Here is a 14,677-nt window from a genome sequence, read left to right on the forward strand (position 1 = left end):
CCAGCAGAGCCCAATGTCAATGTAATTACAGGTCCTATCCCTAAACATAGCCCTACCCCCACCCCCGCCCGGCGGTGGCCCCCCCCTTTCTTTCCCCCCTCCCCCCGCGCTTATTACGATGTCTATTGAATAATGTTAAAACATTAGTCTGTACACCTCTATTGTTTCACGTATTCCATGCCTTACTTTATAAAGGGGCAAATAATTGCTTCTTTCCCACTTCCAAGAGAGAATAGAAAAGTGATAGGATCTGTAGTAATATAACACTCATAAAAAACTACAACTCCCGAAACACCCCGAGGAAAAGGCTGACACCTTCTTGCCCCCCTCCCCACCTTCCTCCCATCAATCCCAGAGATGGTTGGAGTAATTGGAACACTTCGGGGCAGAGGTGACCCTGTTGGGTACCGAGGTTAGGAAAGGAGCCAACTGGTTACCGCCTCTTTTGCGATGCATGCTGGGATTTGTAGTTCTCTGTCGAGTTGCTAGCACTGCCTAGGGCAGCAGGGAATACTACATATTCCATGAGGATCCGCGGTCTGGGCAGCGCCTGCGTATTGAAGCTCGGGGGGGTGAGCGGGCGGCGCTGGCGGCGGGAGGAGTAAAGATGGCTGCGCGGGGGTCTCCGCCTTCTGCTCCCGGTTGAATCGCTGGGGGTGCGGCGGCGACCAGACTAGCAGCAGCGGCGGCAGCCGGGGCCGGGGCCATGGCGGAGCTGGAGCACCTGGGTGGGAAGCGGGCCGAGTCGGCGCGGGTGCGGCGGGCCGAGCAGCTGCGGCGCTGGCGGGGCTCGCTGACCGAGCAGGAGTCGGCGGAGCGGCGGGGCTCCGGGCGGCAGCTGCCGTCGTCCCGCCGCGGGGGGCCTCGGGTCCGCTTTGAGGACGGGGCCGTCTTCCTAGCAGCCTGCTCTAGCGGGGACACGGACGAAGTGAAGCGGCTGCTCTCCCGGGGAGCAGACATCAACACAGTCAATGTCGACGGGCTGACAGCCCTCCACCAGGTAACCCCGGGCACCTGCGAGCCGTCCGCCGGCCTCCCCCGCCGGGGCTCGCGCCACAGTCCAGCGGGGCAGGGAGGAGGGTCCCTTTGGGGCTGCTCCGGCTGTCTCATCTTTGAGCAGCCGCCTCTTGCCAACCAACGACCTCCCCAGCTCCCCATCCACCACCCTTGGGACCGGTGTCATTCACTGCCCAGGTGTTTCTCGTCATTGCTCGCTGCCCTGCGCCCCTCGACATCCCCCCGCGCTCCCTCCCACCCCCAGGTTGTCAGGGGCACCAGTGTTTCTGCCGGAGGCGCCACCCTTTTGCTGATTCCATTTCACTTCTGCTTGGTTACTGTTCCAAGCAGCTGTGTCACATAGGTGTCTAGTCAATGTCACTTGTCTGATGCCCATTATAGAAAAGCTTCCTGTCTGTGCTGCCCCCTATAGAATAGTGGAGATCATTTCAGAATAAGTCCCTCTGGACAGCCTTACCTGCCAGCAGCTCTGTTGAAGCCTCTCTTGTTTTGCTGACTCGTGTTGGGGTCAGCCACAGTGTCCTACCAGATTAGTAGCTCCTAGAACATCGCTGGGATCCGTAAGTCTCCTTTGGACATTGTCACCAAAACTTTATCTTGCATGGAGCCCTCTCTTTTCATCCCTTATCAGTGTTATCAATGCTTTGTTTCCTCCTTTACACAACCAGGGTGTGACCTGGGTGCTGTCCATTATGGAGATCTTACTCTGTCACTTGTGCCCTCTGTCACACATAAAATGACCTCTCTGCTTCTCATTTTACAAGCCCCAGCCTTCATAATATTGTATAAGGCCTACTGTAGAAATACTGTGGTCTCTATCTAGTTCTAGTTATGCGGAGTTTGTATGCTCTGACAGTTTGGTCCTTAGTAATAACACCTTTCCTTACTCCTGATTACGCAATGTTTCTTTATAATGCTAAGGATAACTAATTCCACCTTTCCAAATGTTACTTAACCAGTCAATTTGGCGAGCCAATAGCTCACCCATTATATCTTTCTCATTTTTCTTCCTCCCACCACCATCCACAATCTGGGCAAAGTGAATGTGGTTATCATGAATGTCTTACTTACTTACACATGATTCAACAAGTATTTATTATGGTAATACTGCTTTATATCACAATTCCCTGAATATTACTATCCACTAGCTTAAGTTCCTTGGTACTACCTTTTACTATGCATATAACTGTCATAGATTGATTAGAGGAATATACATTCACCTGTATTTATACCTACTAGTCCATATATGAGAGAATCAGTACCACTATACCATTGACCAGTGAAATTTGAAATGGGAATTCAGATTGGCAAATATGCTTTCATTTCACTTCTCTTTGGAACCCCTTGGGAGATATTTGGTATCAGAAAGATTCTTGTTTTGTAGATTTATTTGGGATGGGAAGGAGACATACCTGGCTAGTGGAAGGAATCACGCAGTGAGTCCTTGGTGGAAAGAGAAACCTCGCTAATTTCCTTTTCAACACATAATTGATTGAATCACAGTGCCCCAGAAAGTTTCCTCAGTGTAATATACTGTTTTTTGTAAAGTGACTACTAGTCTCATTGTCCCATACTTACATTATATTTAATTTTATAATAATGCACTAGGAATAGCCATCTTACTCATTGATTGTTACCCCATCCATAGCAGGTTCTCTTTGCCTGACAACTGCCCTATGATTGCGTCTTTACCTCTTTATAACCTCTGACTGTACACTCTGAAGTGCAGTCTCTCTCAGCATGGACAAATAGCTTTTGCCATTTAGTATCCTCTGGAAGTATGACTATAGTGGAATGAAGGGTGTGGGATTCTGTTTTCCTCACATCTGCTAATCTCAAAATGGGAATTTCTTTCATTATTAACAGGGCCAACAGTGAGCCCAACTAAGTAGGTAGTATCACCAATTTATATTGGAAAGGGCTCAGCTAATAAGTTAGGGTGGCTCCGAGCTTTGAGGTCAAAACAGCCTTCCATTGAGGAGGCCTTCTCTTTGTTAACATCTAGACAAGGGGCCTTTATTGGCATAGGAACCCTCAGTTTCTGGCAAAGTAACATTATGTCTCTCTGTGATCTGAATCACTTTCAAGGTAAACAGAAGATTATTTTCAAAAATCATGTCAATGGCAGCCAGAAATTGAACAGCCTGCTTTACAGACTGATCCTTTTCTGATAAAGAGGAAAATGGTGATAATTATCTGGATAAATCAATTTTAGAAAGTACTGTTTATTCATTGGTTGTGCAGCAGATTTGGCCTTGATTATCTAGATAATTGCTCCCCTTTGTACTTTTTTTTGCCTGAGAGGTCTAGCAACGTCTGTAGCCTCTCATCTTGGTGTATAAGAAGGAAGGCACCTTAAAGAATTGCTCTCCTTTGGAATTCCTTCCCTGTGTTTCCTCCTTGTCCCACAAGGTCACAGCAGGCTTTTTCATTCTACATGCTAGTAGTTTTTTTTTGTAGGTGTTGTCTTGGTACTTCTGACTTACTCTTCTTGGCAATCTTTACTAAGGCCACAAGGTGCCCCAGTCCAAGATAACAAGCACTAGGGAAACTATTAATATAATTTGAAATGGGTGGGAACAGAAAACACCTCAAAAGTTAAATACATTGTTATCAAAGCCTAGAAACTCAATGCTTTACCTAAGATGGTATGAATTGTCACTTATCTTTATATCTATAAAGGGTCTTTTAAAAAAATCGGGTTAAAAACTAGATTGTATGTATTTCAAATAACCACCTGCCTAAGTTAAGTAAATACTTCATTCTGGGTACATGCAAAAGAGTGTCTTTTTCATTAGTTAAATTACTTATGTGATTCCTGGGAGAGATTGGCTGATAATTTTTTGTGGGTTGGTAAATTTTGGATCCTATGTGGAAAACCTTCACATTGTGGCTTTTGGAGATACGGGTTTTGGGGTATTGGGATATAGTCCCTTGGAGACTGTATTTACTAAATTATTGGTCTGCTGTGACTGGGAAGGTGATTATGCTGGGAAAATAGTAAATACTACTGAATGCTAGTCTATGGTAAAGGTCAGAGTGCTTTCTTATTTCTAGAAGCGCTGGACCTGAGGGGAGTAGTTGGCTATCTGCAATAACTCACTCCCATCTGTAGAACTGCCAGAAGATTCAAGATATTTTTTTTCCTTAAAGGGCAGGTTTAGCCACATGACTCCTTTACTCAATTCCCAATAACTTCCTATTTCTTCTGGGATCAAATACAAACTCTTCTGGCTTTCAGAACCCTCACAACCTAGCCTCAGCCTATGTTTTTTAGTGTCATCATACATTATCTCCTTCTAGCACTTCTTACACTGACCTTCTCATATACAACAACATTCCATCAGCTATCTCTAAGCTAGCTCCCTCTCCTGGAATGCAGTCTCTTCTCACCTTCACCTCTTAGAATTCCTCTTTCTCTCCAAACTATGCTCAAGTGCCACTGTCGACAGGAAGTCTTTTCTGATCTTCCAATTGCTAGTGCCCTACCCCATGACCTTGTGTTTATTTTGTGTATATTCTTTATAGACTTATAGTTGTGAATGTTAGAACCCACTAGACTATAAGCTCCCTGAGGGTGGGGATAGTTTCTTTTCTTTCTTTCTCTTTCCCTCCCTCCTTTCTTTCCTCCCTCCCTTCCTTCTCTCCCTCTTTCTTTCCTTCCTTCCTTCCTTTCTTCTTCTTTCTTTTCTTTCTTTCCTAGCACCCAGCAAATGTTGGTACATAGTAAGCACTTGCTGAGTCCCTGCTGTTTCATTGATTTTTGAATTGACTCACTTTCAGATTGTTTCTAGTGGTCTAGCTTTCTAGTTTGAATTGAAATAATCAGGCCTTCAGTCAGCTCCACCTTCAAATGGACCCAGTTCCCTTTTCAATGCTCGGCATATTAGACTTGTTCTAATTTGAGCCCACAGCCCCCAGGTTCATAGGATTATTGATTTAGAGCTGCAAGGGACCTTAGAGATCGTCGAATACATATCCCCTTTCTATTTATTTATTTTGTTTTATTGGTGCCTTTTGATTTTACACCACAGTCACTTCCTGAAAACTCGCCACTCCCCATTGACCTCTTCATTGAAATAAACAAAAACAGTTCAGTAAAACTGACCAACCCAGAGCTGCCTGGTAGCATAGATAGCATTCTTAGCCCTCTACCTTTCTATCTAGAGTAGGGAAGTGAATTTCATCATCTGGTCTCCAGCACTAAGACTGATCATTATATTTAATCTGAGGTCAGCTGTCTTTTAAAGTTGTTTTCACTTACATTATTTTAGTGTTTATGCATATTATTCTTTTTAGTCAACAAGCAGTTATTATGTACTTATATTATGCATGACCCTAAAGAAAGACAGTTCTTGCCCTCAAGGAGCTTACATTGTCACAGGAGAAACCAGCATATAAAAGAACTGAAAATTTGGTTGTGGTGAGGAAGGAAGTACTCTTGGTATTGGGGCAGGTTGGTTGTTTGGATAATGAGGGTTGATTGGTCTAGGACCCTTGCCCAAAATGGAGATTCCAGGAAAAATTCATCATTGGGGAAAGGGGCTCCACAAGAATAGAGGCAGAAGGCAGGTTAGGTATGGCAATATAGTTTGGAGAACACTTAATTTTATAGCATATAGGAACTTGTTTATTCTGTTTTCTGGCATGTATAGGGTCTTTTCTTTATCTGAACTTTTCTTCATCTTTTTTTTTTTTTCTGGGAATGTAAGCCAGAGACCTTTTCTAGAAAGTTTCTCTTCACCATCATGTTGGGTAATTAATTTGTACTTTAGTTAGACAGAATCCCTCTTCTGGTTCTCCTTACTTCAGTAGAGCATCACCTCAGTTCATATAGGTCTTCCTGCATTACTCTAAACTCTTCCTATTTGTCACTTACAATGTTGCTTCCATTGCATTCATATACTAGCTTGCCTGGCCATTCTGCAGTTGATGAACAATCCCTTTTGTTTCCAACTTTTTGCTACTGCAAGAGTGCTACTATGAATGTTCTCACACACCTCCCCCACCTCCCCAGTAGCAGAATTGCTGGATCAAACAATATTTACAGATTACTCATTTTTCTTGTATATTTCCAAATGGTTTTTCTAGAAGATTGGACTAACAGCTCCCCCAACAGTACATTACTATGTATTAATTTTCCTATAGACCAGGGGTGCTTAAACATTTTTGCGACATGAATGTCTTTGGCAGTCTGGTGAAGCCTCTGGCTTGTCAGAACAATGTTTTTAAATGCATAATATAAAATACCTAAGATTACAAAAGAAATCAATTATATCAAAATACAGTTATCAAAGTATTTTCAAAAACAAGTTCATTGACTGAATCCCTGGGTCTGTAAGACCTTCCAGCGTAAACTATTTCCATCTTTTATCATTGCCAATTTGATGAGCATGGAAACAAAATTGTATTAATTTGAATTTTTATTATTAGGGATTTAGGGCAATTTTACATAATTGTTGTTAGTTAGCATTTCTTCTTTTGAAAATGGTTTATATTCTTTGACCATTCATGTATTGGGAAATGATCCTCATTATGCAAATGAGGAAACCTAGGCCAAGAGAGGTTTAAGTGATTTGCCCAGTGTCAGTGGCATATAGAGAGTGAATGTCAGAGCCAGTATTTGAACTCAGAGCTCTTTTCATTTCACACCATGCCACCCCTTAATTAATCTGAAACTGGATTGACCTTTGGCAATAGAAGGGAGATGAGCAAAGAGCCACATAAAATTGCAGTGCTAGGCCTGGAGTCAAGAAGACCTGAGTTTAAATCTAGCCTCAGACAATATCCAGCAGACACTAACCCTGGGCAAGTTACTTATGTTCTGTTTGCCTCAATTTCCTCAACTGTAAAATGAGAATAATATCATTACCTATCTCCCAGGGTTGTTGTGAGGATCAAATGAGATAGTATTTGTAAAGCGCCTAATATAGAGCCTGGCATATAGTAGGCACTATATAAATGCTTGTTTTCTTCCCCTTCTCTCAGTGAGGCCAAAGTCACTGTATACTTGAAGACCATCATGACTGTGTTCAGTCAAGTATAAGACAGTTAACTTGCATGTTGAAATGAAAATGTTTATTTCTGTCTCTTCTCCAGTGCCACTGTTAATCACAATCATATTAATTTACATAATGCTTTAAGTTTTACAACACATTTCTTTTCTTCATATTAATTCTGTTAACTAGTGCAGATATTACCTCCATTTTACATGTAAGCTTTGAGACTCTAAGAGTTAAGTGACTTGCTCCAGTTGCCTAGCTAAGTAAGTGACAGAGGAGAGATGCAAACTCAGGTCCTCAGATACCGTTTTTTTTTTTAATCAATTTTATTTTATTTTCAGTTTTAAATTTTCTCCCACCTCTTTCTTCCCACACTGAGAAAGCAAGAAAATTGAAACCCATTCCAAACATGTATAGTCAAGCAAAACAAATTCCTTCACTAGCCAGGCCTGGTATCCTTTCCCGTATATACCATGTTTTCATCTTGTAATCATATAATTGTAACTATGGTCAATTTTGCCTCACTGTGGCATTTTTTCTTAGTGTCAGGTACAGGAAAAATAGTTTGAGTGGAGATCCTTTTGGCTCCTTTTTTATGGGCCAGAAAAACCATTAATTCAGCATATTTCTCCACTTTGGTTTTTATGATTTTTGATAGCATAGTGGGCATCTGGCTCCTTTTTTGCTTGATGGCTAAACCCCATGTTTCCAGATTTTGGATTTTAGAGCAGAGCTAACATTGGATATAGGGCATTTTGTTTTTGAGAAGGTAACTATGAATGACTCTCTATGCCTGCATTTCCTTTCTAGCCAAATTCTTGCTCTCTATTAGTAAAATTCTGCCAAATAGCTGTGTATTACCACACTGGTTTGTGGAATTTTCTTTTTAAGATTCTTAAAAATAATCAACATGGTTTTTTTTGTAGCTTAATTGTAATTCTGATAGTCAGGGGATTGGGCTAGAATCAGAGCTTCTTAAACTTTTTCCACTCTGACCCCTTTTTGCCTTTTGGCCCCTTTCATTGCTGTTGGGTGGGTTGAAGGCACTTGAAGTGCAAAGTACACACGCTTTGAGTTCAGAACCAAGGCTGCAGTGAAGTTGCTCGATGCAACAAAGGTAAGCACTGTCAGAAACACCTTGGGTTCATTAAGCATTTGATTTTGAATTAATTTTTGGTCGTTGCATGTTCAGAAACCTTTTACTGTTGCCACAGTTTAAGAAGTGCTGGGCTAGGTGACTTTGCCAGGTTTCTTATAGTGGTTTGAGTTTAACTTGGGAACAGCTTTTCTTATTTAATCCTTAACAATAGAGATGAGATATTAGTTGTTTTTTTATGTTACTTAGAGTATATTTAATAATTGCTGTTTACTCTCTAATGATAAACTCTGGGTCCGGTTCAGGTCCTTTCAGTTTTTCTACTCTTGTTCATCCTCCCTAATGACACTACAGTTGCACTGTCTTCCTGATTCAGCCAGTCAGTCAATGAACATGTATTAAGGAGGAGGTGTGAGTTCAGAGTTGATGTGATCTTGCTGCAAGATTAGTTTCTAAAGACAATGATAGTGTCCAGGAAAGCACCTAAGATGGGAAATGATGCTGTTTGAGTTGTTTTCCCAGTTGTAATAATAGGTTGTGATGATCTGCTTTCATCCTGCCCCCTTTGTGACTAGTGCCACATAATGAGCAGACTGATCAGTACTTGTGGAATAGAATAAAGCTAACTGTCTGGGGATTGTTGACCAGCCATGAATTTCTGTGCTTGCTGCGGGACTGTGGATTTAAATTATTGTTAAACATTGTGCTACGATGCTTCCAGACTATTTTTTATTTTAATATTCATTCCTCTTTTATTTCAATTGACCACTTTTTCGACAAAGGCTTATTAAATACCTGCCTTGTGCACTTTGCTTAATGGTTGGTGCCTATCCAGAAAAGATAAGGAATGTCTTGGGAATCAAACCTTCTGGACTGTGAGTTACTTGAGATTTATGGCCTGGGTTTGATTCAAAGATGTGGAAATGTTTCTCTTTCCATATCCTATAGCCAGACGCCATTAGTTAAGAAGTGATAAAGTAGTGTTTATAGTCCATAATCAAACAAGCTTCTACTCTGTGTCCAAAAGGTGCTGGGTACTTTGGGGTTAGAAAATAAGTATGTAAATGGAGAAATCTTTGTTCTCACAAAACTTGCAATCTAAAAAGTGTGTGTGTGTGTGTGTGTGTGTGTGTGTGGTGGGAGGGAGGGAGGGACGGAGATGGGGGTGGGGGGGAAGAGAGAGAGAGAGAGAGAGAGAGAGAAGAATTAGATATCTATAACTAAAGACAGTGAACCATAACAATTGTGGGGTTAAACCATAGTACTGAAAGGATCCATAATGAACCCTTAGTGTTTTAATAGTGTTAAATGATACAGGAAAAAAGTTCTGATGATGTATTAATTTGTAACTTGAGAAATACAATTGAGACTGAATTGAAAGGATCCTTATTTTATTTGCTTTTGGCTGTAAATATGGTTTGTTTTATTTTATTTGCTTTTTTAATTTTTTTGTTTCTTAGATTAGCAGCAACTTGATCAATAGTAGATGGAAGACTTTTGTGGAGTTTTGTTAACAGGAATTTATGGTTTGCTTTTAGGTTTGTGAGACATTAGACTAAAAATTTTTAACATTTTAGGTCTAGCCATTTAAAATTGATATGTATGTTGACTTATTATTATACTACTTACAGTTGGATAAGGGTGTGCAGAATTTTGATGATAGTTGTATTCTCATTAGTAAGTTACATTTAAATATATAACACGACATAATACAAAATTTTGGAATCTCATAATTTAGGTTTGAGGAGATATCAGTAACAAGACCTTACATTTGCATATTGCATTACAGTTTTCACATCAGATAGTCAATAAACATTTATTAAATGCCTGCTATGTGCCAGGCACTGTGCTAAGTGCTATGGATACAAAAAGAGGCAAAAGACAGCCCCTGCCCTCAAGGTCCTTACAGACTCATAGATGTGACAATATGCAAACAAATATATACAAAGCAAGCTATATATAGGATAAATAGGAGATAATTAATAGAGGGAAAATGCTAGAATTAAGTAGGGTTGGGAAAGGCTTCCTGTAGAAGAGATGGGATCATATCACCGTGTCACTCTGTCCTGTCACTGACTTTGTGAGATAGAGGAGGTATTGTTATCCATATTACATCGAAGAGGAAACTAAGGCTTAGAGAGATTTTTAACTTTCCTAAGGGCTGTTAGGCAGACAGTGGCAGATCTGCATCTAGCGCTAGGGTTTTCAGACTCCTAATTTTATATTTTTTTTATTACACTATTTTCAAAGTACCTTCGTTTATCTGGTGCTTTCAAAGACATGACAGGAAGGCAATGTGAACAGTGGAAAAGAGTGGAGTCAGAAGTAGGTGCAAATCCTGGCTTCTGTCACTGACTTATTACTTGTGTGGTCTTGGACAGGTACATCACCTCTCTGGGGCTCAGTTTTCTTATCTGTAAAGAGATTGGCTTAGATAGTTCCTAAGTTCCTTTGAGATCTAAAATCTATGATCCTATGATCTCATTAGAAAGTGATGCTGTCTTATATACTGTCCATATTATTTTGAACTACACGTACATCCTTGGTTATGTAAGCCTGGTCATATAGTTGAAGTTGTAGTGAATTATTTTTTAATGACTTTTAATAAGGGATACCTACCCAATATTGTTAAATTGGTTGCATGAACATATGATGTTAGGTGAAGTGATATTATTGGGGACGGTTCCAGAACAGTGTTATAAATGGGTTGAGGAAGCTCAGTTATGGCTGAATGATTTTACAGTAAGATTTCACATATTTGTCTTGGAGTATGATTAAAATTATTTTTTTCATTTAATTTTAATTTCATTTCTCAGTTACACATAAGCACAAATTTTTAACATTCATTTTTTAAAATTTTGCCTTCCAAGTCCTCTTCCTCCCTCTTACACCTCTCCCCTCCTTAAGAAGGTAAACAGTTTAATATGGATGATGCATGTGTAGTCAGGCAAACCATTTCCACATTAACCATGTTGCAAAAGAAAACACAGACCGAAAAAAGGAATAATTGAAAAAGTATGCTTGAGTGTGCATTCATGTGCCATCACTCCTTTTTCTGGTGGTGGGGAGCATTTTTTGTCACCGTTCCTTCAGTATTGTCTGGGATCATTTTATTGCAGAGAATAGCTAAGTCATTCACAGCTGATCATTGTACAGTGTTCTCCTGGTTCTCCTCATTTCACTTTGCATATAATTAAATTATTAACAAGGTTATTATAAAATAATGCTGGCCAGTTTTTCCTTTTGTAGGTTAAGCCTTCTCACTAAATGTAAATATATTTCTCAGGGCCTCAGTTTAATAACTGTTTAATGCCAAGCCAAGTAAAGAAAAATCAGACATTTAGCCTGGTAAAAATTATAGTAGTCTAAATATGATTATAACCTCCTTGGTCCAGGACAAATTCCATTAAATGAATGTCATAAAGCTGAGTATCATTGTAAAGTTATTCTTCCTTTTAAAAGAAATTCAGCGAAGAAATTTTGAATTGAAGGAATTAAGTAGAGATTCATTCTAAGGAATAGTATCTTTCAAATGAAGGCCGGTAACTGTTAACACCAGCCATTTTTGATGTGCTGGAAACCCCTTGTTAGGGTTCTAGGCATCAATTATGCCTACTTTGGGAATAAAATATTTTACCTAGGGCATATTTTCCTAGCTTTTGCATAGCAGCATATGTCCCAGGCCTATAAATGTTCCATGATAGACTCTCAATAAATATTTATTGATAATTATGACAAAACTAGACTGGGACTTCTTTACCTAGCAGTTATATACACCTGTTGTCCTATTTAGGAGAATTATAAGAAATTGTAAAGGTGTCACTGAGTGAAGTTGTTGAATTTAAAGTTGGAAGGAATGTTTGGAAAGGGGCCACTAACTTAAAATGATGATAATCTTTGTGGTGGTACTTTCATCAGTGTGGTAACACCCAATGTGGAAGCTCCCTCCACCAAGTAGATGTGTAACATGTCTGCAACTTATAGTATTAGAGTGGCATGGGGATAAGGTTAAGTGATTTGGCTAGGATAAAAGAGATAATGTCTTAGGTAGAGTATAAACCTAAATCTTTCTGACTCTTAATGAATAAATGGTACTGTCTCCACTACAGCATGCACCTCTTGATGAAATATGTGTGTATGTATGTATGTAAATATATGTATATATAACATTTGAAGAAAAAAGCATTGTTTTAGTTATAAAACCACTGTTTGCCACCGCTGTTGTTTAAGACTACATGTGAGATAAAATAATCTTATTACCAACATTTTAATTATCGTTTTAAGCATTTTAAATTGTGTTTCCTATACAGTATCACTATTAAAGTTCAAGTTGGAAGGTCTTCAGTTACATTCAACATTTTTATCAGTGATTTAGATGAAGACTTAAATGGCATGTTTATTAGATTTGTTCATAACATAAAGTTGGAAGGAGTGGCCCATACATTGAATGACAGAATCAGCATCCAGAAATATTCTGACGTGCCAAGTCTGGGAGAAAATTGTGTGTGTGTGTGTGTGTGTGTGTGTATGTATGTGTACACATGTGTATGCATCCATCTGTCTGTCCTCAGCAATAAAATTATTGCCTTCTGACGTTTATATTCAAATGCATAAAATATGTCTAATGAGATAGAATAAAGTAGTGCCCAATAAGCAGTGTAGAGCAGTGGAAAAAACTCTGGCTTTTGATTTTGAAAAACTGGGACCAGATCCTACTTTTGACACTCAGTACCTGTATGACATTGGGCAAATTCCTTAAGCTCTCTAGACCTCAGTTTCCTAGCTTTAAAATGAAGAGATGGACTTGAGGGCCTCTGAGGTCCCTTCTTGGTCTAGATGTGTGATCTTGTGACAATCAGTGTGGGGTAGCAACAGTAACAAGGCAACAAGATGTCCCTGCAGTCAGTCCTCACTAGATAGTCATCCAGATGGGCTTCCGGGCTGACTCCCTTTCTGGGGCTACGTTTCTAGACTAGGTGTTTGTGGTGCAAAGGAGCAAGGAGGAGGGGTAATGTTTTGGTTCCTTTGAGGACTTTAATTACAATCACTTGGGCATGGTCTGACATACAATACGCTCTAGGTTTTTGAGAGAGCAGATTTCACAGGGTTCAGAGAAAGGATAGGTAGGATCTAGTGGCTTAAAATTCTACAGAGAAAAGCAGCCTGTAAAGAATAAGAAGAATGAAACTTTGAAGAAACAACAATTTGGATGAAAAAGAAAAGAGACCCAATGTCAATGTACAGGGACCTCACCAAAAATCTAATATTTTTAAAAGGCATATCTCAGATTGAAGGTAACTGAAGATATGTTCAAAAATCTGATATGTTGCTGTAAGAAAATCATCAGAAGTTCCAAAATCATGCTAAAGTTCAAAATCCCCTGAGGGCTTTGGAAGCTGATGGCAACAAAAAGTATTTTTCACTTTTTGTTGTTGTTCTGGACATATAATTTCATTGGTATAAGGAACTTCAGTGAGTAAACTCTTACCAATATAGATTAAACCTATGCTTTAACTTTAAACTTTGTTGCCTCAGAGGGGCTAAGAAATGGTGATTGGCCCAGGTTCACATAGCAGTTATGTATCACAGACAGAACTTGAACCCAGTTCTTGTCTCCAACTTCAGCTTTTAAAGCTGTCTTTGGGAAAATATAGGATGGGACTGCAGTTTTGTCCAAAGGGATGATGATGATAATGAATAATGGAGAAAGGCAGAACTATACAATTGTAGTTTTGCTTCTTTTTTCCTCTGTCAAAGGGAATGATCTTTGGAGAGAACAAAAATGTTTGATAAAAAGTGGACAGTCATGATAAGTAAGGAGCTAGAAAGAGAATACGAAGCTGTCTGTGATAGGCTCATTTTGTAGCTAAGAGAGAGTGATATGGATTAGATGCTAGTACAATTGAAGTAGGCACAGAGCTGCTTGAACAGCTGAGCCCAAACAGTAGTCATTAATGCGCTGGTATCAATACGTGGAGAGCTCTCTAGTGGAGTGCTCTTGGGAGCTGTCCTTGGCTTTATGCGGTTTCACATTTTTATCAGTTGATTTGGATGAAGACATAGAAGGCGGGCTTGTCAAATTTACAGTTGATACAAGGCTACAAGAGAAAGCTGATATGTTGGATTACAGAGTCAGGATGCAAAAAAATCTTGATAGATTAGAATGATGTACTGAGCCTAATAATGTTAAATGTAATTCGGCTAAAGGCAGACTTCTGCACTTGTGTTTAAACATGCATCAGTTCCTCAGTAGAACACGGGGAAGGCATAATTAGGACAAGTTTATGTGAAAAAGATTTGGGGGTTTTAGCGGATTGTGAGGTTAATTGGAGTCAGCAGTGTAATGTCACAGCCAAAAAAGTCAGTGACATGTTAGACTGCTTTAAGTGAGTTGTAGTGTCCACAATGAGAGAGGGGATAGTTCTCTTGATAGTCCCTGAGCAGACCACATCCGTGGTATTGTGTTCAAATCAGGGAATCACATGTTGGGAAGGATGGGTTTGGCTAGAGTGTTTGAAGAGGGTGATTAGGAATTGAAGGGCCTTGAGACTAACCCGTTTTC

The 14,677-nt window shown here is 39.8% G+C and overlaps 1 protein-coding gene across 8 annotated transcripts in view; it reads left to right on the forward strand.

Moving 5' to 3' along the window:
* Positions 1–591: 591 nt before the first annotated feature.
* Positions 592–14,677, forward strand: part of PPP1R12B (protein phosphatase 1 regulatory subunit 12B) — a 256,546-nt gene continuing 242,460 nt past the window's right edge. For all 8 annotated transcript variants that reach the window (XM_036757286.1, XM_036757291.1, XM_036757288.1 and 5 more), the window contains exon 1: positions 592–1,000. In XM_036757286.1, coding sequence (XP_036613181.1) covers positions 707–1,000 — 294 coding nt within the window. In that variant the 5' untranslated portion in view covers positions 592–706. The remainder of the gene's footprint in view (positions 1,001–14,677) is intronic.

The sequence above is a fragment of the Trichosurus vulpecula genome, chromosome 4 (assembly GCF_011100635.1).
Source record: "Trichosurus vulpecula isolate mTriVul1 chromosome 4, mTriVul1.pri, whole genome shotgun sequence".
NCBI classification, from domain to species: Eukaryota; Metazoa; Chordata; class Mammalia; order Diprotodontia; family Phalangeridae; genus Trichosurus; species Trichosurus vulpecula.